The 24,888-nt window shown below is 44.5% G+C and overlaps 1 protein-coding gene across 1 annotated transcript in view; it reads left to right on the plus strand.

The window, feature by feature from the left end:
* The window catches only part of LOC126335561 (UDP-glucosyltransferase 2-like), a 75,197-nt gene that overhangs the window by 22,186 nt on the left and 28,123 nt on the right, over nucleotides 1-24,888 (plus strand). Inside the window, exons 3-4 of the mRNA XM_049998981.1 lie at nucleotides 7,095-7,270; nucleotides 19,038-19,497. Coding sequence (XP_049854938.1) covers nucleotides 7,095-7,270; nucleotides 19,038-19,497 — 636 coding nt within the window. The remainder of the gene's footprint in view (nucleotides 1-7,094; nucleotides 7,271-19,037; nucleotides 19,498-24,888) is intronic.

Genomic DNA, 24,888 nt, shown 5'->3' on the forward strand with positions numbered 1-24,888 from the left:
TCTTTTCTTTTAATGGCTGACTTTCTGATTTTGGAGAGTGCTGTTGCTATGACATGTTTGTGCTGTCTATGTGGTACAATAGGAAATCTAATATTTTCTCTGGTTATGTTTGGGGGTTCAATATTTTTAAGTACAGTAACTGGAGGTAGTAGTGTAGTGCTATTTGGCATTTCATTTATTATATCTTGAAAATCTTTAAGGTATATATCTGAGGTATTGTGTCTTTTGCCTGCATATAATCGGCATAAAGTGCCTATGTACTTCATAGATCGTTCTGCTGGATTTACGCCAGGTTTGTACTTAGATATGTATATGGGTTTTATTTTGTGTTGTTTTAACGTGTTCTGCCATTGCGCTCATTTGTATTGTGGGCCATGATCCGAAATTATTCGTTCCACTCGACCTACTAGTCTGAGAAAATCTTGTCTACATGCTTTACTTATAGTAATACCTGTTCCCGTTTTAATGGTGTCAAGGTAACATATTTAGAAGTAAGTTCCAAAACGACAAATATGAAAATATATCCATTCTTTGTGCATGGGATGGGCCCCATCTAATCTGTTGCACTTGTTTGTTTTAATCTTTTAGGGATTATTGGAAACGTAGGGGGTTTGGAAAGTGACATGTTTAGCCCTCATACATTTTTAGCATTTGACTAATACTGTTCTAATTCGTCTTTCCATATTAGGAAAATGGCTTGTTTGTTTTATTTTTAAAAAGCATTTCTCTGGTCCAAAGTGGCCATTTCTTAAATGTGTATACCATATGTACTTATTAATTAGTTCATCTGGGATATAAATTAACCATTCATTCGTTGCAACATTTCGCCTAAAATATAAAATTGTTTTTCACGAGATAGTGCTGTCGAATGTTTGGAAAATCCTTACTTCTCCACTTGTGTTTAGTTCCTAGTGTTTCAGGATCCTTGTCGTGTTCTTTGCCTATGTTTTTCAATGTTGTCGTAATGTAGTTTTTGAAAGGTACTTCTTTCATCTAGTACATTGTAAACTGGTCGTCTGGTGCATCCAAATCTATGTTATTGGCTGCACCCTGTGGGCACCGCGATAAAGCATCTGCTAATACAAAAAAAATGGTTCAAATGGCTCTGAGCACTATGGGACTTAACATCTATGGTCATTACCCACCTACAACTTATAACTACTTAAACCTAACTAACCTAAGGACGTCACACAGCACCCAGCCATCGCGAGGCACAGAAAATTGCCTGAACCCACAGGGAATCGAACCCAGGAACCCGGGCGTGGGAAGCGAGAACGCTACCGCACGACCACGACCACATTCGCTGGTCCTGGTATGTGTGTAGTAGGGAAGTCAAATTCTTGTAGTATTAACATCCATCGGGCTAACCCCCATGAGTTAGTTTGGCGGATAACAGCAATTCTGATGCTTTGTGGTCAGTGTATACTTCTGTTTTTCTTCCGAATAGGAGGTATCGAAAACGATGGAAGCCCCACACAATGGCCAATGCTTCCAGCTCAGTGACTGAATAGTTTTTCTCGCTTTTTGTGAGTACCCGACTGGCAAAGGGAACTGTTCTATATTATCTTAGATCTGCCTGTTAGTATTCTTGGAATAAAACAACTCCTAAACCTGTTTTCGAGCTATCAGTGGCCATACAAAAATTTTGTGTTAGATCAGGATGTGCTAAAATCGGTGATTGTGTTAGTGCGTTTTCCACTTTTAAAAATTCTTCATTGGCTTGTTGATCCCATACCCATGGCGTGTTTTTTCCAGTCAATGCACATAGGCGTGGCGTTGCGAGGGAGTCGATCCAAATAAATTTTTTACAGAATCCGGTGAGACCTAGAAATTCTCTGAGAGTTTTCTTATTATATGGAGTACAGAATTCTTCTGGGTCGGGCATTACCCCTTTCTCGGAAATTATGTGTCCTAGAAATTTGACATCTCGCCTTCCAAATTTGGATTTTGTTATATTTACTGTGACCCCATGCTCTTTCATGATCTGTAAAAACTGCTTTAATGTGTCGTTGTGATGTTCCCAAGAGGTTTCTGCTATAATCACATCATCAACATAACAAGTAATTTTTTGTAAAATTTCAGGACTGAGTATAGTATTAAATCCCCTAATAAACGCTGCTGATGATATGATTAAACCAAATGGCAATCGTTTAAACTGGTAACATCTACCGAATACGATAAATGCTGTAAATTTTCTAAATTCTCGGGCCAATTCTGTTTGCCAGAAACTACTCCGTAAATCAGTTGATGAAAATATCTTAGCACAGTTCATCTAATTTTTCTGGGCGATCTGTCTCAGTGATTATCATTGTGTTGACCTGTCTGGAATCAAGCACTAACCTGATGCTCCCATCTCGTTCTTGTACAATATGGAGCTGTTATGTGTGGAGGTAGCTGGTTAAATAATATCATCATCTAACATTTTAGATATTTCCTGGAATACTTTATTCCTGTAGCTTAATGGGATTGTATAGGGTAGCACTCTAAATGGTTTGTACTGTTTTACTTCAAACTTGTACTGAAAGTGCTTAATACTGCCAGTCTTAGGTAACAATACCTCTCTCATTTAAAAAATCTGCACCTATAATCAAATCTACAGTTAGTTTAGGTATAATTACGAAGTTGGCTTCGATCTTTTGACCTTGGCACGAAAGAGTTAACCTTGTTTGTCTCTTATCTTCCGCAGAATTGTTTCTAAAAAAAAAAGGACCTCGTACTTTAATCTTACGTGTTTTCAGAACTGGCAATTCCTCATTGGCATTACACTGCATGAATAAATTTTCTGAGGTCGCAGTCAGTTCACTTCCGCTATCAATTACAATATAGACTTGTATATGCTTTACCATGGCCTTCACAATTGGTTGAATCTGAAAGGGTTGGTTCTGTTCTTCTTCTTCTTCTTCTTGCATCAACGAATCCACCACTGAATCATACGTGAGTCTTTTTAGGAATCGAACTTTCTGTAGGATAAGCTTTGACTGCTATTTCTCTCTCTTTTATTTCCTCTTCTCTATTTATTCTTTCATTTACGCTTTCTTCAACATCCTCTACTTTTTCCTCATCCTCCTCCATCTTCTCCTTCTTCGTCGCTACTTCCACATAATCGCATCTAAATGCTCTAATGATCGCTTCATAACTGCCTTCATTATATACATTCGATGTGTGCCCGCTCGTAATATATTTTTAACTTCTGTCGACTGCGCATTATCCTCAGTGAGTTCGCTTTCCATGGTTTCCATCTCAAATAGCTCTGCAATACTCATTACTTCGTCCTCTCCTCCTACATTTGCTGTGCATGCCTCTGGTAATTCATCTTCCTCGTCAGTATTCTCTCAGTTAATTTCGTCCCTACACGATATTGTTATTTTCTTGTCTTCATTTTCATCTGGTCCCTGCGGATTTGTTCCTTCCTTCTTCTCTTCTCGTGATAGGGTATTTACTTCTCTCTTCAAGGTGCTGCAATTGTCCTGGGTCGGTGCGTCATCCTCTTTCGCATGGGCGCTTAGCTGTGAATTCGGACGTTTATCGGGGTTTGGTGGTCTTACCTCCACCTCTTCTATCTGTATTGGCTTTTCTTGTTCAGCTTGTTGATAGTGGTTTCTTTGTTGATAATTTGTCGGTCTATTGGTTCTCCAGTACCCGTTCCTGTTGTCGTTATTCCCTCTGTAATAGTTGTTGCCGTTCCTGGGTGAATTATAGTTATTGCCATATTCTCTTCTAAATCCATAACCGGTTCTTTGTTGGAATCTATATTCGTTTCTTGGTGCGAAGTTATCACATGGTTCGTAATTATTTTTTCTTCGTATTGTGTCTTGTGGATTCCACTGCTTTTTGCTTTCATTTTCACGTGCGCTTCGTCTTTTCCTTGCGTCATCTTCCGAAAATATGAACTCTAGTTCCCTTAGAATACCTTTAAATGCTTCGACGTCATTGCCTCCGCGACCTACTAATGATTGCTGGTATTTCAATGGTAGCTTCATCGCGCATAATTTAATCAACTCTCCGTCACTCTATGGTACATCTAAGCATTGATTTTTCTTTGCCATTAGTTCGAAAAATTTCACGGGACTCCTCTCTCCTGAATTTTCAAAATGTAGGTTCTGTAGTAATTCGTACTTCACTCTGTTCTGTGATTCGCTGGACCAATATCGTGAGAGAATCTTCTCTCTGAAATCTTCGTACGATCGGCATGTCGCTGCAACATTCTGCATGGTTTCTGCGACTGTTCCTGACATGTGTGCACATAGAAAGTCTAATTTGTGTGCTAGCGTCCAGTGTTCTGGTAATCCTACTCGGAATTGATCAATAAAAGTTCGTGGATGTAATGAGTTTCCTTCTAGAATGTGGTGAAATTTTCTGATTGTGAGGAAATGATCGTTGTCGTACTTCGTCATAGTTCCATATGAAATTCGCGATTCTTCGCCACTTTTGTTTCTGATCATTTCTCCCATCGTTCTTTCCGGCTGTGGTAGATCCATTGGATATTGTCCACTGTAACTTTCGCCTACCCTTGCGCAGTATCGTTGGAGTGGTACGCAATAATTTTCTTCCATCGGTTGTGAACGTGTAGCTGAATGCATTGCACTGCACTCTTCGCGACCTGGCTTTCCATTGTCAGGTATTGGTTCGGTATCTTGTCTGGCTAACCTTGCTGCGTCATTGCACGATCCAAACTGTCTTGAAACATACATTTGTGGTTCAACATGTGTTTTTGATGACGTTTGTTCATCAAGAATTTCGAAACGTGTTTGTTGCGGTGCAGGCTGTCTGATTTCACTTATGTTACTTTCCGCCTGTGATTGGAATCGCAAATGCGTAATATCTTCGTTAATTGCTTGCTTTTCCAGTGCTGTTACAGATACGGATGTGGCTGCAGACTCAGTGCTTGTTCGATCTTCTTCACTACGCTCTTCAATGGTTTGCAACAGTTCTGCTCGCAATTTCTGAAATTGTTGCTTCGTTTGCGCTTCTATTTTGACTACGCGATAATCATATCTTTTCAGCGCTGCTTTTGTGATACGTTTGTGTAACACACTGTTTTTAACAATTTCACGCGATGTACCTGCTGCTTGTATAGTAATTACGTTTATCTGTTTCTCTAGTTTCTTGACTTCTCCCTGGGTGTTGTTACGTAATATTTTGATCCCGTCCTGAATGTCATTACGCAATTTTGTATGTCCACTTGTACCTTGTCAATGTCTGTTCTCAACTAACTGTAACCTGTCATTAAGTTTCGTATCACTTCTCGAGATTCTTTTGCCTCGTCTTCAATATGACTTAGGTGTAACTTAAGTTTTTTGTTTTGTTCTTTGATCGCGAGCACTAGTCTCTTGGTTTCAGCATTTATTTCGTCATTTCTGCATTCTGAATTTTAATTTGGTTCGCAATTTCTTTATTTTGTCTTGTCATGGTTTCCGTCATTAATTGTAATAATACTGCCAGATTGGTGGGTCCTATTGCGTTTTCTTCCGACGCCCTACGCTCTGTGTTTTTGCCCAATTGTTGTTTTGCAACCAATTGCATTGAACTGTGCTGTGACAAGTTTCTGTTCGCATTCCTTGTACTCTGTGGTGAGGGAGCTCTGATTACTTGTACTATGGGTTCTACATATTCAAGACGCAAGTTAGAATCCTCATCGACTGTCTCTCTACTTTCCTGCTTTTCTGTTGTATGCTGACATGTTTTCTATGCCTTGATGTACATTATCCTCGTTATGGAGCGTTATATGTTCTATTTCTCGCGATACTGCATCGTCTGTTGTACTGTCCTCTATTCTCTGTCCATTTTCATGCTGGGTCTCTACCTCAATTCGGTCAAGGTCTCGATCTGCCATTGCGCCCTACTTCGCGTCAACATGCGCTCATACGATCTCACGCGTTTCATAAACTTTTTGCACACACGACTTGACAATCAATTCACTTACTTGTTTGGTCAGAACCAAATTGTCAACGATATATCCGCCACCTGTGCCCTTGCATTGAGGAGAAAACTTAATTATAACAATATTAAAATTCATAACTTAATTATGCTATTGTCTCTGCCAGACTTATTTCTATTGAATACTTTTACAATCTATTGGTGCATCTACTGTTTTCGACTATGTACAACTCTAGAAAAAATTTTGTTAGAAAAATTTTTCAACAAGGAATTTTTATGACCTGGTTAGGCCTGTGGTCGATCTTCAATCATGGTATTTTACCATCCTGGCAGGGTCGACATTTTCTAACATTATGCATGGTGCCTGTTTGTTCTATATCATGTCTCCCTACCACTTTCGCTCTATACTGTTCGTCTGGAGGGCTCTATCTTTTAACATGGGCTGAGGGGTGGACATAGCGGTTAGTTGGCGACGTGGGTGTCCATCCCTTATCGTAGGGCCTTCAGCTTAACACGGTTCTGCTCTCGGCTTCTGTTCTCGTTTCTCCCCTCGGAACTGCGTGTGTCTCACGGTGGGAATGTATGACATGCATTTAAGCGTTTTGTGGTATTCCATTTGCTCCCTCGTTACTCAAATTACTTTGGTCAATTTAATGTCACGATTTATTCGGAGCTATGTGACATACTACTGGATTTGCTTATCATGTCAGGGTTTTCATGGAAGGTGTTAGATTTGCCTGACACCTTACAATTACTGTTAGTACTTTTATTAATGTAAATCCTATACTCTCAAAAACCATTATGTATCGTAGTTAATAAATTCTTTATGTGTTAATTAACTAATAATAAATGAACTCACTCAAAATGGAGAAATTTCTCCAAAATATGTATGGGTAGAAAAACAAGAAAAATTGTAGTTGCTCAAGACAGAACCACACTTCCTCATTACATACTAAGAAGCAAACGCTGACAGGAGAAGAGCTTCAACCACAATGTTATAGACAGCCAGACCTTCTTTAAAGCAGAAACTTATTACCGCATTTAAAATGTTCCTACTAAACTGCTAGCGTGATGCACAACCACCACAAGAGTGAAATGATAACATTTTAGTGGATATTAAGCTAGATTTGGCAGGAACACGAAAAGTTAATAGTTTGATACAAGTATCTATTTCAAATACATTTCATTTTAGACCTACTGATATATTCTCTCCACAGGTAAATCATCAGAATCTGACCGAGGTCGATCTGTCTTCGTCGTATAAAATGATCAGAGAGTTAGACATCGTAGGCATGGCTGACGTGACACCTCTGGATGTACTCATGAGCTTACTAGCGATGCCATCGCCGATCAAGTCTCAATTGAAAGAGTCAGCAGTACAAGATTTCATCAGGTGAGTGTATTCCTGCGGTAAAGTTATGTATTTCATTATATAAAAGCAGTTGACTAATGCCATGGAATGTATGTATGTATTGAACTGGGGACCTAGAAACGACGTAGGGTCTTCGTCCCCACCTTAGCCCTCAGTGGTTCACAATCCCACAACAGGCCACAGCAGTCCACTCACCCCACCGCCACCCCACAGCGAACCCAGGCTTACTGGGTGGTTCGATCCTTAGTGGATTCTCCCGGGAACGTCTCATTCCAGACGAGTGTAACCCCAATGTTTGCGTGGTAGAGTAATTACGGTTACGCGTATGTGGAAACAGTGTTTGCGCAGAAATCGCCAACTTAGTGTAACTGAGGCTGAATAAAGGGAACCAGCCCGCATACGCCGAGGTAGATCCAAAACTGCCTTAAAAACCGTACACAGGCTGGCCGGCACACCGGACCTCGACATTAGTCCGCCGGTCGTATTCGAGATGGGGACCGGCACGCCCTCCCGCTCGGGAAGCAGCGCGTTACACCATACAGCTAGCAAGGCGGGCGAAATCATGGGAACCTCCCCCTCCCCAATATCCTGTCGGAATTCCTTCTTCCTGCCATAGTGCAGCGACTCGATGTGGATCGACCCAACACGTCGTTGGAACTCCCATGCAGAAATACTGAGCCCCGGAGCTTCTACAGTCATCTGCTGTGTTGGCAGAAGAGCCAACACCGTGTTTACTAATGGAGGCCGAATTGCACGCGTTTTAACTCACGCAGGCTGGCGTGAGGAGGGAAGAACTATACTGGCGTCAGGTCTGGAACATGACATGGAATTAGAATTGAGAAATCGGACATAATTAGTTTGATACTTAACTTTAATCAATTATTGATGAACGTCGCTCTTTACGGTACATGATTCACAATATTATCTTTTCAGAATAGTAACTGAATATGGCGCCTTGCTAGGTCGTAGCAAATGACGTAGCTGAAGGCTATGCTAAACTATCGTCTCTGCAAATGAGAGCGCCTGCAGACAGTGAACCATCGCTAGCAAAGTCGGGACCTGCCGTACGGCGGCGCTCGGTCTGCGATCACTGATAGTGGCGACATGCGATTCCGACGTATACTAACGGACCGCGTCCGATTTAAAGGCTACCATACCACATCATCCATAATTGAAACTGTTCTCGGTGCAGTACTTTTTGCACAAACTGACTTCTTGATCATCTCCCATAAATATTAATGGCATTCATGTTTGTCGGTCTGGTCGCCAAATCATTCCCTCGAATATTCCAGAAAGTTATTCAAACCAGTCTTGAACAAGCGATTTTCTCACTGTTGAAAACAGTTTTAGGAACTGGGTGTACGCCCCCTCCCCCAAATTCCACACCCTTGTCTCCTACCTTTCATAGTTTTTTTCCTTCACTCCCCAAATTTCTCAATCTTTTTTTTTCCTTCCTTCCATTTCACTTAGTTATGCACATCTGACATGTCTCCTTATGTATACTTGCTAGTGCGGTGTTTGCCTCTTGTTCCCCCCTCCCCTATTTGTATCTCAGCGCTCTCCCCCCCCCCTCCTGCCATCATTACTATACTAATCCAATCCAATCGATTACTCTGTTTCCAACCTCCTCACCGTAATTCTTCAAATACTTGTACATCCTTACGTACAGTGAGAAGTTTGATGGAGCTGTGCTGGATCTGCTTAAGCATATTCTAACACCGACTTAATTCATATGTGGAGGTTAATTCTATGAACAGACTGAAGGGGTGGCGATGGGTAGCCCGTTGTCACCAGTAGAGGCCAACTTGTTTATGGAGAAGTTCGAGGACGAGGCTCTTACAACTGCCACTTACCAGCCAACATGCTTCCTCAGATACGTTGATGACACATTTGTCATTTGGCCCCACGGTCGCGAAAAACTTGAAGACTTCCTGGACCACCTGAACTCAAGGCATCTGAATATGGAGCTAGAAAAGGACGGTGAGCTTCCGTTTCTGGATGTCCTGGTGAAGAGGAAGGTGGATGGCACCTTCAGCTATAGTGTGTACCGAAAGCCAACACACACAGACTGATACTAACAGGCCGAAAGCTGCCACCACCCAGCACAGAAGACCGGGCTGCTTAGAACACTCATACACCGAGCCAAGGCACTGACTCTGACAGCCTAGCAGGGGAAATTTAACATCTTCGAAAAGTGTTTGCTAACAACGGATTCTCATCCAGGGACATCCACAGAGCTCTACATCCCACCAGACGTCAGGATACACTGGAGAACGAGCAAGAAGAAGAAATCAAGAAGCTGGCATTTTTACCGTATGCCGGGCCTGTTTCTGCTCAGATCACCAGAATACTAATGAAACATCAAGAGTGTCTTCTGCCCACCTAGCAAAACCAGGGCTTTACTTGGAATAGTCAAAGATGACCTGGGCTTAAGGAAGCCTGACATTTACAATATTCCTGGTGAATGCAGTATGTCCTACATTGGCCGAACGACCAGAACGGTGGAAATCAGATGTAAGGAACACCAGCGACATACCAGGCTAAGGCAGGCCACAATATCAGCAGTAGCAGAACACCCCCAGGTTCTGGGATAGTGTTATCACTGAATCTATAGAGATAAGATGGCACAAAACCTGATTAACCGGGAAGCAGGGTACCGGCTAAGCACTGCATGGAACCTGGCATTTGAACTGCTGAAGCAATACCGGAAAAAATATGTTTCCAACAACAACAATGAGCCTAAGACATCCGTACACAGCGGGCACGAACAAGGAGGGAACACCAGGAAGCCTCGGTCGCAGTCAGAGGCGGCCAGAGCGGGCGCGGACGGAATAGGGAACGTCTACAGTGGCAGGGGAGCGCCACTGGCGGGTGCGGACCGAGAAGGGAACACCAGGAGGCCACGACCGCAGTTGGAGACGGCCAGAGCGGGAGCGGACGGAATAGGGAACGTCCACAGTGACAGGGGAGCGCCACTGGCGGGTGCGGACCGAGAAGGGAACACCAGGAGGCCACGACCGCAGTTGGAGACGGCCAGAGCGGGAGCGGACGGAATAGGGAACGTCCACTCACTCAGGGAACGTCCACAATGGCAGGGGAGCGCTACTCGCGGGTGCGGACCGAGAAGGGAACACCAGGAGGCCACGACCGCAGTTGGAGACGGCCAGAGCGGGCGCGGACGGAATAGGGAACGTCCACAGTGGCAGGGGAGCGCCACTGGCGGGTGCGGACCGAGAAGGGAACACCAGGAGGCCACGACCGCAGTTGGAGACGGCCAGAGCGGGAGCGGACGGAATAGGGAATGTCCACAGTGGCAGGGGAGCGCCACTGGCGGGTGCGGACCGAGAAGGGAACACCAGGAGGCCACGACCGCAGTTGGAGACGGCCAGAGCGGGAGCGGACGGAATAGGGAACGTCCACAGTGGCAGGGGAGCGCCACTGGCGGGTGCGGACCGAGAAGGGAACACCAGGAGGCCACGACCGCAGTTGGAGACGGCCAGAGCGGGAGCGGACGGAATAGGGAACGTCCACTCACTCAGGGAACGTCCACAATGGCAGGGGAGCGCCACTCGCGGGCGCGGACCGAGAAGGGAACACCAGGAGGCCACGACCGCAGTTGGAGGCGGCCAGAGCGGGCGCGGACGGAATAGGGAACGTCCACAGTAGCAGGGGAGCGCCACTCGCGGGCGCGGACCGACGAGGGAACAGCAAACAGAACACCAGGCACCGGGCAGGCATGAATATGCGACCCGGTCCAGCAAGCAGCCAGTCTCAGGGAACACCTGATGAAGACGTCAAGTAATGACGTCGAAATATCGTGTTTGGAAGACGCTGATATCCGGCAGAAAACCCGATTTCCACTAGACATCATCAAATCGCCGGGAAAGTGTAAGAAATTACAGTTATCATCTTGTTTTCTGGCCGGAATTCCACACAATGAGCGGTGTGTCTGCATGTGTATCATTTTGTTCTCCCATCACTCAGGCTGTTTACGTCTAACGTTATGGCATCTTCTTTTAATCTCCACAAAACACCACAGGAAATCTTCCCTTTGCCTGTCCATATGGACGAAATTTTTTGTGGGTAACTGTCAACAACATACATTACCAACGACTTAACGTTGCTACAAACTTGGAGCGCTCTTTTGGGCTGCGGAGAGGATGGTGTCTTCTACTGCAAAGACTTCAGTTTTTTGTCAAGGTCACAGCCATGCACCAATGATTCATTCGTAGTTATGACAATGGAGAGGAAACCTGTATCGTCTCAAATTACTGTGTGCAGTTTGATTCCAAATGTCCGACTGGTTTGGCAAACTTCATTGCAATTCGACTCACGTTCGTTTTACGAGATAAAATACACTGGCATGTCCCGTTTGAAATTAAAACGATTTCGGAGATATTGTGGATTGTCTGCTTTCTGTCAATGCGGATCACTTCATCAACCTTCACGATGGTTTCCGGAGCTGTGTAGACTGTGAGGATCAACCTGAGTGTTTGTCATCCTCCACAGGCTCCGGTCAAACCTAAAACGTTTAAACTCCTCACTTAAAGCGTTGGGGAGTTCAACAAAACTTTATCCAGAGCCCATATTCCCTCAAAATAGTCAGCTTGAAATTCACAGATGCAGTAGAACACAGTGCATAGAAATCAGAAACAATGTTCACACTGATGTACTCAACGTATCAAAAGATCTACTAAAAACTGGGATGAGAAAAACAGCGAGACTCTCGATTTCCAGTTCTCTACCAAAAAGCAGTTCTTTAAGAGACTAAGATAAAATGTATCATTTCTACCTAGGCAGCATGGGCTGCCTTAGATGCATAAGGGAAGCTTGCCTGTGTAAACTACTGAGTGCAATATTGGAGCAGTCATATATGATTTGGCAAAATACTTTGAATCTTTACTCACAGACGTTGCAGGCAGATGTCCACATCATATAAGAAATTCAGATTCTAAAATATCAGCTGTTATTAAATCTTGACGTCTGCCACTGGTGTACAGACTTTAGAAATTGGACACTAATTTGATGAATACCCAGTTGTTGAAATTAACTCATGCTATGTTTTACATTGCAGATCTACATGATATTACTTTATTGTTTTTTTCTCTGTGTACTAACTGTGACTAGCAATGTAAACTTCATACTTTTTGTGCTACCTCAGAAATATTGTATTTGAGTATGTGTTATGAGTAGGTCTAAATGACTCCACTCATTTTGCCTGTTTGCCTTCTTAGCTAACACATGCGTTTCTGCTGTTACAAACATAGCCAGGGTACTTTAATGACATCGAATGTTTAGGCCCAATTTTTAAATTTCAATGGATGATAGGTGTAGAAGTCTACAATTGATGTATATGCTGTAGAATTTTGGGCAATAATTTGGAAAATACGTGTATGTGTGGAAAATAACTCGTGCTATCTTTCGATGCATGCATGTCTGACGGAAGTCTGCATCGCAATTTGGAATGACACATTCAGTGCAATGTCGTATTCCGCCAACAACGGGACAGCGATTTTAAAGTAAAATGTCTCCCCTGTACAGGAATATGTATAATGGATGTAGAGGTATAGGTTGTAGCGACATGACTGACGACTTACTGATGGTTGGATTTGGCCATGGGTCGTGCTGTTGTGGCCAAATGATAACGCAGCCACTTATGAAAAAAGCTGATTCGAGTCCTGGTCCGGAAGAAATTTTGATTACCGTCATTCCATTATACAGCTGACAGAATTTCATATTCGCAGTTCTTAATACACACATCAAAAAAGGGTTTGCATCACCTCGGTTCCGTGAGTTCCGTAACCTGTACAGAAAATTGGAACAGAGATGAACATAAACATGATTTTCGCCCTCTTTCTTGGTCTCGAAAACCACACATTGCATGTTGTACCACCATACAGCGAGACGTTCAGAGGTGGTGGTCCAGTCTGCTGTACACACCGGTACCTCTAATACCCAGTAGCACATCCACTTGCATTAATGCATGCCTGTATTCGTCGTCGTATACTATCCACAAGTTCATCAAGGCACTGTTGGTCCAGACTGTCCCACTCCTGAACGGCGATTCGGCGTCGATCACTCCGAGTGGTTGATGGGTCACGTCGTCCATAAACGGCTTCAATCAAACCCTGGCATGTTCAATAGGGTTCACGTCTGGAGAACATGCTGGCCACTCTAGTCGAGTGATGTCATTATCCTGAAGGAAGTCTTTGTTGTGCACTATCAGTCAGAGGATGGCATTCACGTTTCGTACAGCCGTTACGGCGCCTTCCACGACCACCAGCGGCAAACGTCGGCCCAACATAACGCCATCCCCAAAACAGCAGGGATCCTCCACCTTGCTCCACTCGCTGGACAGTGCGTCTAAGTCGTTCAGCCTGATCGGGTTGCCTCCAGACACATCTCCGACGATTGTCTGGTCGAAGGCATGTGCGACACTCATCAGTAAAGAGAACGTGATGCCAATCGTGAGCGGTCAATTCATCACGTTGTTGGGCCAATCTGTACCGCACTGCGTGGTGCCATGGTTGCAAAGATAGAACTCTCCACGGACGTAGGGAATGAAGCTACCCATCATGCAGCCATTTGCACACAGTTTGTGTCGTACCAGGACGCCCTGTGGCTGACGAAAAGCGTTATTCAACATGGTGGCGTTGTTGTCAGGGTTCCTCTGAGCCATAATCCATAGGTAGTGGTCATCCACTGAAGTAGCAGCCTTTGGACGGCTTGAGCGAGGCATGTCACCAACAGTTCCTGTCTTTCTGTATGTCCTCCATTTCAGAACAACATCACTTTGGTTCACTTCGAGACACCTGCGCACTTCCCCTGTTGAGAGGCCATCCTGACATAAAGAAACAATGCGGACGCTATGGAACCGCGGTATGGACCTTCTAGTCATGGTTGAACTACAGACAACTTGAGCCGTATACCTCCTTCCTCGAAGAATGACTGGAACTGATAGATTGTTGGATCCCCACTCTCTAATAGGCGCTCCTCATACATGGTTGTTTACATCTTTGGAGCGGTTTAGTGAAATCTCTGAACAGCCAAAAGGTCTGTGTCTGTGATACAACATCCACAATCAAAATCTATCTTCGGTAGTTCTGGGAACGCGGGTGATGCAAAGCTTTTTTGATATATGTACATCTCGTGTAAATATACACAAATGTCAGCTTTTCAGAGAGGTCGTGAAGTTGGGCACAAAGAAACCGATTGGGGTGATTGAGGAATCTCTCAGCAAATGAGTGCGAATGATGCCATTTGTCGACGCCGTTTGCAGGAGTGGGTGAACAAATGCAGAACACAGTGCCAAGGCGGAAGTGGTCGACCTAGAGAGTCGACTGAGTGTGAGAACCAAGCAATCGTTACAGCGTCATTCAGAGCCTCAGGTACACCATTATCATCGATTTGAAGTGCAACTGATGCTTCAGTGACCACAAGGACCGTAAGTAGGAGGCTCGTAGCAATGAGGCTGAGGCCTCGGCGCTGTTCGTGCTGACCATCGTTGACCTCTACACACCAGCAAGCCCGTTGCACAGGTGTCAGGCATGTTCGGCGTGGAATCTCACTGACTGCAGTAGAATTGTCTTCAGTGATGAATCCTGCGTCCAGCTGAGTTCCAATGACCAGTGAAGACGCGTCTAGACGCATTCTGAGTAGCGATGGGATAACGATGTAACTGTCTTCCCCCACACGGCCCTAATACCAGGAGTGGAGTGTCATCCCTTGTTGTAGCAGGACCACTTTGGTTATCATCTTTGGCGGCCTCGTGGCACATCAATACGTCCACGATATTCAATGCCATAGTGTGCTTACATTTCAGGAAGAATATGCCTGCCCGCAAACAGTGAGAGTTTCTGCAGACGTCTTCGTGCTTGCCAAACCACACCTTGGCTGGTAAGATCGCCGGTTCTCTCTTCAGTTGAGTGCGTCTGGAGCATTATCGGAAGGCTCTCTTACTAGCCCGGGATTTAGACGATCTAACGGAATTTGGCACGATATTCTTCAGAAGAAAATCCAACAGCTCTTTCAGCGCTGACTTGAATAACTGCTTGCATAAGGGCCAAAGGTGGACCAACGGATTAGTGACTTGCTCGGTTTGTGAAGGTCTTTCTATGGTACAAACCAGCCAGTTTTTTTTTACGAAATCGTAATAATTGGTTTGTAAGTACACGAAAATCACGTCTACCTATTGCCGTCCCTGAGAGCTGATTTCACAGGACGAGGCAGGATAAGGTTACGGTTGTGGATGGGGCCGTAATCAGTTACTCTCGATTGCACAACAAATGCGTACACTTTATTTAAAGAAATTAAAATTTTAAAACAATCTCTGAAAAAAGCACAATGGACTGTATGGTGGCTGAAGCCTTATCACCCCAAAAAATTGCACAATTTTAGAGCCGAAGGCCGCCAACAGCAACCTCAAACAATAAACGGCTGAGGGCCTGAATTAGAAGTCAGAAGAACAATTCCAAATAGCACATATTAAGATAAATACTTGATTTTAAAACAAACTGTATCACGGATAAAGGTCTTATTATAAAAGAAGTGAAATATCATTCGTCTGAAGGCCAGAAACAATTTAAAATATCAAACTACTTAATTCCACAAACAATTTCAAATAACAAACTGCTGAAGGACTGAATTAGAAGTCAGTTAAACAATTCCAAATAGCACACATCTCAACAAATACTTTGCTTTTAAAATAAGTTCTCTGTAAGAAAAACTTATTGTAACACGGATGAAGGCCTTATTACCAAAGAGGTGAAATTATTGCTCGGCTGAAGGCCACATCAACAATGATTAGAAAATTACAAATATCCTTAAAACAGACATCACAATCTAAGGAATCAGGACAAGCGGTCCTCAGAAAGTGTTCCAGGGTCGACCTGGGAAGGTAACTCAAACATACGGTAAAGTGAACACGCAGCCAATAGTTGTACTCACGTAACAGGATGCCAACTCAAACTAGGGGTAGCTTAAGTGCCGACCGACCGTCAAACCAATGCGCCTAACGTCCGAGGACCGGTACAATACAGAATATTTCTAGAGTCAAGAGCGAAGAGACAGACAGAACTACGTCTTCAGAAAACACCCAAGGCCGAAGGAAATACTAGAACCAAAGTAGACTCTCCCACCCCCCCCCCCCCCAAAAAAAAAAATGCGCAGTACAATACAAGAGGCTGACGAACTACGCGCCTTGTCGGTCAGCATCAACACGACGAGGAAAGGTACACTACCGGAAAAGTACGCTAACCTCCTGGGAAGGTAACTGCGGCGTTAGCGGCCACAAGGTGGAAACTTCCGCTGATTGTACTTCACTAATAAGAATAATACTAAATTCAATGATGAATAAGAAATAGAGAAAGACGGCTGCAATATTTCACCGCCTCGAAACAATCCACTCGTTGCCGCCAGGCTCAGCGGCCCTGGGAGCAAGAATCCGCCGACCAAATGGGGCGTATCATGTAGTCGAGGTTGCGTTAGCAGTTAACTCTTCACTCAAACTAACCGTCCAGGGTCTGGTGTGCAGCGAAGTGGTCACTCTCGCAGCTGCCCCTCCTCCATCCGGCAGTGGCAGCACGCCGCCAGCGACCACGGCTTGCCCCCGCGCTGCACGGACTGCTCGCTGCTGCGCCCCAACCGAACTCACGTCCCTTTCGCAACTCCTCACTCCACACCAGTACGCAAACAGCATTAAAATAACTGCTCATACTAAACCACAAGAATTACATGGATCTGGAGAAACAATTCCACCAACGACTCACAATACTAGAACCAGTCATTGTGAAACAACCCGGTCGAATTGTAAGTCGGCAAAAACACAAAGAAGCCAGAAGCGGTCGAAAGACCTAATGCAGGTCGTACGCTGCGACGACTTACCGAACGACCAACCAACGGTTGTCCCCACTCAAGTCAGACTCGGGAAAGATCCCAGTATAAATCGTTATTGCCATGAGGCACATACACACAAGTGAAAGTTGCACTACTCGAATATCGCGGTCCTTTCAACTAAAACTCGCAGAATCCGATCCTTGACGTGCTTACTCGCGACCACATCCTTCCGTCGGGCAGTGCAAGTGTGTCGCCAGCGGTCGGGCGAGTACTGGCTTTCCGGACCTCACTGCTGCTCCGTCCCACCTCAACTAGCTCCACATACGACGACCTGGAAATACTAGAGGCCGCTCCAAAGATGGTACCACAGTACGCGCTAGCGATTGGCGCTGCTGCTGCCACTCACGGACAGACCAAATGAAGTGGCGCCAGTGAACCACTAAGGAAACAAGACGCCACTGTCGCTATTACAAGATGCCAAGCTATGAACGGCGTCAACCTCGAACCGCACACGGCTCAGTCCCATTCGAATAATTCCTTGTGGCGCCTTGTTTTCTGCGTCTTAGACTGTAAAACCGCCATATGATGTAAACTAATTTACCCAGATCACATGAGAATAGGTGCTTCGTGCCCAGTGTGTGCTAATGAAAGTTAGTAGTCACGAACTGCTGCAGTCTCGGTAAACTGATTTTGATCATGATGGTTATCGTAACCGAAACCTGTAACCTCCCAAAGAGAGAGAGAAAAGTTCAGACCGTTACTATTCAATCAGCCATAAACAAGGCAATCAATAATAAATTATGGATTTCTTAAGGTCGGCGAATAAGGTAGTCAGCCGACGTACCAGACTGAGAGGCCGGCTGCGGTTGCTAGTGTAGCATGAATAAGCCAAGTTGTGGTCCACTGCGCCGTTTAGAATGAGTTTATGTCCATACAATGCAGCTCGCTCTCCCGATTTCTTTCAAACTGTAGTAGGCATACCCCCTTAAAAGAGCACACTGGTCGCTTTCGACCGCTTTGGATGGTGTACAACTATTAATAGGCTGTCATGTGACCCTCCACAGCTGAAATATGTGGTGCGCATCTGCAAGTCGGCTATAGGGAATCACCCCACTAAGAATCGCGACTGCCTTTTTTCAAGTGATTCATACCGTCGACTGCCAGGTGGGACAATGAGGCATTTAATAGGCAACGTCTGGACTACAATAAATTCGCACGTTAGGCCACGTTATTGTAAAACTTTAAAGGAACTTAACTGCCACGTTTCGATCGATTTGCCGCAGTCCTCTTGAGGCGGTTAACTGCAGTGTTTCGTTCATGTAGTACAGCTAGCGTGTTTATTTCAGCATTCTCGTTGACCTAGTTCTGTGGCCGAGCGGTTCTAGGTGCTGCTGCTACGGTCGCAGGTTCGAATCCTGCCTCGGGCATGGATGTGTGTAATGTCCTTAGGTTAGTTAGGTTTAAGTAGCTCTAAGTCTAGGGGACTGGTGAGCTCAGATGTTAAGTCCCATAGTGCTTAACGCCATTTGAACTATTTTTTTTTATTTCCCCTCATAACTCTTCCTCAACACTCAAGCAGCTTTTTCAACTTGGTTACCTATCCACTTCAGAAGCAATGTTGCAAAACATCTTTTCCAACACAAAATATAAGTTTAAAAACTTTTTTTTAAGTGTCGCTTATCAGTTAATCCTTAAAGCACATAAATGCTCGGGCATTTACGAATTTTGGGCAGTTGCCCAGACATTTATCCTGGACATTTGCCCAAACTCATAAATGCCCAGGCGTTCTACATCACTACTTCTGGTGGTTAAACTTTTGACCGGTGTGATTCGCCGCGTCTGCTAACTACTTCCCAACGATGAGTGGCTGCTTTTGATTAACGACAGTACTTATAACTTTGTATAATGTTTCAGCTCTATCGTTTCAATTGCGACGTATGTTATGTTCACGCAGGAGAAACCACACCTTTGACTTGATGATCCTCGAGCGTCTGCCTTACCAAGGCTACTATGGACTGCACCACAAGGTTGGCTCGCCACCGCTCGTCGGTTTCGTGACGTTGTCTGCATACTCGCCTGTGTATTACGCCTTGGGCAACCCCATGAATCCAGCCTACATCCCTGAAATCTGGGAGGGCTTCTCTGATCACATGAACTTTTGGCAGCGCCTGTACAACACGTACTTTGCACTACGTTTCCACTATATGTGGTTCTACAAAATACTTCCGCAGCAGGAGGTGATTATGAGGGACCATTTCGGAGCGGAGCCACCTTCTGTTTACGAAACGGAGCGCAACTACAGCCTGCTCATAGTCAACAACCACTTTACCACGGAGTATTCGCGGCCGCATCTACCGAGCGTCATAGAAGTGACGGGACTCCACGTATCGACCAAGGCTGAACGATTACCAGAGGTGAGTATCGAAATCATCAAGGCTGCTTATTCATCACAAAAACAATTTTCGTAATGACGTGCTACTTAAGATTTATACTTTCACTCGTACAGCTAGAGGTATCATTTAGACCAATATTAGCAAAATAATCTGCTATTGGCACTTCCGGAGACACCAATTTACAATATGGACAAGTACACAATTCCTGTCACATATTCCATCTATCACCAAAGGCGCATTTTGCAAAGTTCGGTAAAAGCCAGGTTGGATTGATAGGCAAAATGGAGAATATCGAAAGATGAACAACGCGCTTCGTCACATGCTCGTTTAGTAGGCGCTACAGCATCACGGAGAAGCCCTTCCGATTATAGATGCTACAGCATAGACGTAATCCATCACCGATTGGCTTCCTGTTAAAATTCCCAGAACGCAAGCGCCTAGAACATTTCGCTCCCTTCTACGTACATTTCGTGAAAAGCGCATGAAGACAAAATTAGAACGATTCTAACTCATACAGAGTGTTACCGACAATCGCTTACTTCTCGTACAACTCGCGGCTGATGTAGCAAAGCGAGAATGGACAACGGTACTCAAAGTACCCGGCAGCCGTGCACCAGATGATGGTTTGCACAGCATGAATGTAGATTTATCTGAAGGACGCCTTCGTTCTTCCTGAATGAAGTGTTAACAGCCACAGATGCTGAAAAAAAATGGTTCAAATGGCTCTGAGCACTATGGGACTTAACTTCTAAGGTCATCAGTCCCCTAGGACTTAGAACTACTTAAACCTAACTAACCTAAGAACATCACACACATCCATGCCCGAGGCAGGATTCGAACCTGCAACCGTAGCTGTCGCGCGGTTCCAGACTGAAGCGCCGAGAACCGCACGGCCACTCCGGCCGGCCCACAGATGCTGAGATTAATATTCAGGACAGAATTGCTTCACTAAATTTCCTCCACTTTTTGCACATGAAACATTATAATTAAGCAGCCCAAGTGGGTCTATATTGATTTTACGTTAGGTATCTTTTGAAATACTGCACACAATGGCATTATGTATTAAGAAAAGTTCTTATTGAAAACCATTGTATAAAAACTTTGTCATATTCTATATTTTGGTAGTACAGCTGTGCGGTAAACATATGAAAACAGCACGAGAAATGCATGCTTCAGCACAAAAGCTGATACTATCCACGCCTGCAGCTTGTGTAGTTGCGTTTAACTGAGCACGGCACAGCGCATTTTCTCAGTACGTTCCTCCTGTATGTATGTGAGTGCATTACGTCGGAGGACAGTCAAGTCGAACGTGGACATATTTTCGGTAATCGTATGGTGCGTGCTTTCGTAACCAAGATATCCTGAGTGTTTGGTGTTTGAAGAGGCATCGTATAGAAGAGTTATACCGCATATAGAAAAAAATGCAAAACATCACCCACCCCATAGATTGTAAATTTGTTGAAATTGTGGAGATATTAATGAATGTGCTTTGTGTAAATGTAGATGTCATTCAATCATTCCTTTCCAACCTTTTCTATCCTGTAGCTCCTATAAGCACTACACAAGTTTCGAAACTTGCTGGGCCCATGATCCAGAGTTTTGTGGATCAAAACCACACTCTGCTACCATTTGTGTAGAATTTGCTGGAACCGTAGGACAAGAAAGTGTGGAAACGATCGATTGAGTCACGGCTACATATACACGTCGCACATTTATTATAATCCCCTCCCCGAGTTTTAACAATTTTACTACATATTCTCTATACAACAATGTCTCAAAATTTACACAAAATAAGAATTGAAGATGTACTCTCATAACAAAGACAACAAAGATAACAGTAAGTTCTACAGACCTCTTTAGTCCTTACACTACTCAGAAATAAACATTCGAAATGGCTTGGTATAGCATCAACTAGTGAACAAACAAGTAATGTTTATAACGGTTCCTTCGCTGTTTGAGTAGCTTTCTTGGTGTCGAGATGTCATTGTACGCAGTATTTCTGCCATCAACCGTCGAGTTTATTCTTATGCCAGATAGAGTGCAATATCTCTGAAATCCCTGAGCTATCAGGACAGAGCGGATGAGGTTATATTAGTGGACAGGGGCTTAAGTAATTTACTGTCAGTTACACTCAACATATAAACTTTATTTGTTAAAACACACAATCACTCAAACAAGAATCAAAACTCTCAAGCTTTTAACGAAAGACCTCCTTTGATTTAATTTAGGTCAGCTGAAGGCCATTACGAAAATCCAAGGCACAAGGCCTAAGCAAGGAACTGAGGTACAGGAGTTCTTCTGGAGGTTTCACTTATTTAGAAACAAATTTATTGTCTTAAGCGTAGCTAACAAACATGAGCGTCTACAGACTATGTTGTTTTATGACATAAGGATATGTGTGCTTGCAGTATATAACAGCGTCACGAATGTATTTAATAGTAGTGACAACGACATATAAATGTGTCAGCCCGTTTTAAGTTAACCTGGCTTAAAGCCACAAAAATCTGCGATTCATAATGGCCTCAGGCCGAAATTGCAATCGTGAAATAAAGAAAGTGTTACTGTCACTTGTGTAAATATAAAATCTTTTATTGAGTTCTACGTGACTGTGAATTCCAGGTATAAAAAGGGTAATTGTTGTCTCCAGAATGAGATTTTCACTCTGCAGCGGCGTGTGCGCTGATATGAAACTTTCCTGGCAGATTAAAACTGTGTGCCCGACCGAGACTCGAATTCAGGACCTTTGCCTAGCTCAGGCAAGTGCTCTACCAACTGAGCTACCCAAGCACGACTCACGCTCCGTCCTCACAGCTTTAGGGCGGTCCGGAACACAGTTTTAATCTGCCAGGAAAGTTCCATATCAGCGCACACTCCGCTGCAGAGTGAAAATCTCATTCTGGAAACATCCCCCATGCTGTGGCTGAGCCATGTCTCCGCAGGAGTGCTAGTCCTGCAAGATTCCCAGGAGAGCTTCCGTAAAGTATGGAAGGTAGGAGACGAGGTACTGGCGGAAGTGAAGCTACGAGGACGCGGTGTGAGTCGTGCTTGGGTAGCTCAGTTTGTAGAGCACTTGCCCGCGGAAACCAAAGGTCCCGAATTCGAGTCTCGCTCCGGCACACAGTTTTAATCTGCCAGGAAAGGTTCGGTAATTGTGGTGTTCGGCGACATGGAGGCTAGTTTCAGCCGTAATGGACTTCATATTTCCAAACACCTATGTACTGTCATCGGGCCACAATAGATCACTATTAGCTCGAGGAATATTCTAGACAGTTGGAGTGAATGATTTAGCCAGCAAGATCGCCGGACCGGAACCTCACTGAAAATTTATGGAACATCAGCGAGAGGTCAGTACATACAGGGTGTTATAAAAATGTATGGCCAAACTTTCAGGAAACATTCCTCACACACAAAGAAAGAAAATATGCTATGTGGACATGTGTCCGGAAATGCTTACTTTCCATGTTGAAGCTCATTTTATTATTTCTCTTCAAATCACATTAATCATGGAATGGAAACAATAAGCAACAGAACGTACCAGCATGACTTCAAACACTTAGTTATAGGAAATATTCAAAATGTCCTCCGTTAGCGAGGATACATGCATCCACCCTACGTCGCATGGAATTCATGATGCTCTGGCGCAGCCCTAGAGGATGGCGTATTGTATCACAGCCGTCCACAATACGAGCACGAAGAGTCTCTACATTTGGTACCGGGGTTGCGTAGACAAGAGCTTTCAAATGCCCCCGTAAATGAAAGTCAAGAGGGTTGAGGTCAGGAGAGCGTGGAGGTCATGGAATTGGTCCTGCCTCTACCAATCCATCGGTCACCTAATCTGTTGTTGAGAAGCGTACGAAAACTTCGACTGAAATGTGCAGGAGCTCCATCGTGCATGAACCACATGTGTCGTACTTGTAAAGGGATATGTTCTAGCAGCACAGGTAGAGTATCCCGTATGAAATCATGATAACGTGCTCCATTGACCGTAGGTGGAAGAAGATGGGGTCCAATCAAGACATCACCAACAATGCCTGCCCAAACGTTCACAGAAAGTCTGTGTTGATGACATTATTGCACAATTGCGTCCGGATTCTAGTGAGCCCACACATGTTGATTGATGAAAGTTTACGATTTGATGACGTCGGAATGAAGCCTCATCCATAAAGAGAATATTTTCACTGAAATGAGGATTGACACATCGTTGGATGAACCATTCGCAGAAGTGTATCCGTGGAGGCCAATCAGCTGCTGATAGTGCCTGCACACGCTGTACATGGTGCGGAAACAACTGGTTCTCCCGTAGCACTCTCCATACAGTGACGTGGTCAGCGTTACATTGTACCGCAGCAACTTCTCTGACGCTGACATTATGGTTATCGCGAACTGCATGAAGAATTGCTTCGTTCTTTGCAGGTGTCCTCGTCGTTCTAGGTCTTCCCCAGTCGCGAGTCATAGGCTGTAATGTTCCGTGCTCCCTAAGACGCCGATCAATTGCTTCGAGCGTCTTCCTGTCGGGACACCTTCGTTCTGGAAATGTGTCTCGATACAAACGTACCGCGCCACGGCTATTGCCCCGTGCTAATCCATACAGAAAATGGGCATCTGTCAACTCCGCATTTGTAAACATTGCACTGACTGCAAAACCACGTTCGTGATGAACACTAACCTGTTGATGCTACGTACTGATGTGCTTGATGCTAGTACTTTAGAGCAATGAGTCGCATGTCAGCACAAGCACTGAAGTCAACATTACCTTCCTTCAATTGGGCCAACTGGCGGTGAATCGAGGAAGTACAGTACATACTGACGAAACTAAAATGAGCTCTAACATGGAAATTAGGCGTTTCCCGACACATCTCCACATAACATATTTTCTTTATGTGTGTGTGAGGAATGTTTCCTGAAAGTTTGGCCGTACCTTTTTGTAACACCCTGTATACAAATCCTGTACTGGCAACACTTCGTTGTTGTAGACGGCTCTAGAGGCAGCATGGTTCGATATTTCTGCAGGGGACTTCCAACGACTTGTTGAGTCGATGTCACAACGAGTTCCTGACCTCCGCTGGCAAAAGGAGGAACGACACGATATTAGGAGGTATCCTATGACTTCTGTCACCTCAGCGTGTCTGTCCTGTTGGACGGTTGCCTCAGATCCAGATGACATTGTGTGCGGCTCCCCTGAAATCATCGTTTCCCTCTTCGCTTGACGGTGACGGCATCCAGAACACAGTGAGCACCAATATTGTGGAACGATAAACCAAAACGTTCCTGCCGTTGCCGAGTTTCCAACTGCTGCCAGAAAACATTTTTCGCTTTTACACCTGGCATAACACACAACTATCTCCCACTGAAATGCTCGTGATGAATGTTGATAGCTGCATGCTTCACAGCACAAATGTCAGATATGAAGTA

The sequence above is a fragment of the Schistocerca gregaria genome, chromosome 2, assembly GCF_023897955.1.
Source record: "Schistocerca gregaria isolate iqSchGreg1 chromosome 2, iqSchGreg1.2, whole genome shotgun sequence".
Classification (NCBI taxonomy): domain Eukaryota; kingdom Metazoa; phylum Arthropoda; class Insecta; order Orthoptera; family Acrididae; genus Schistocerca; species Schistocerca gregaria.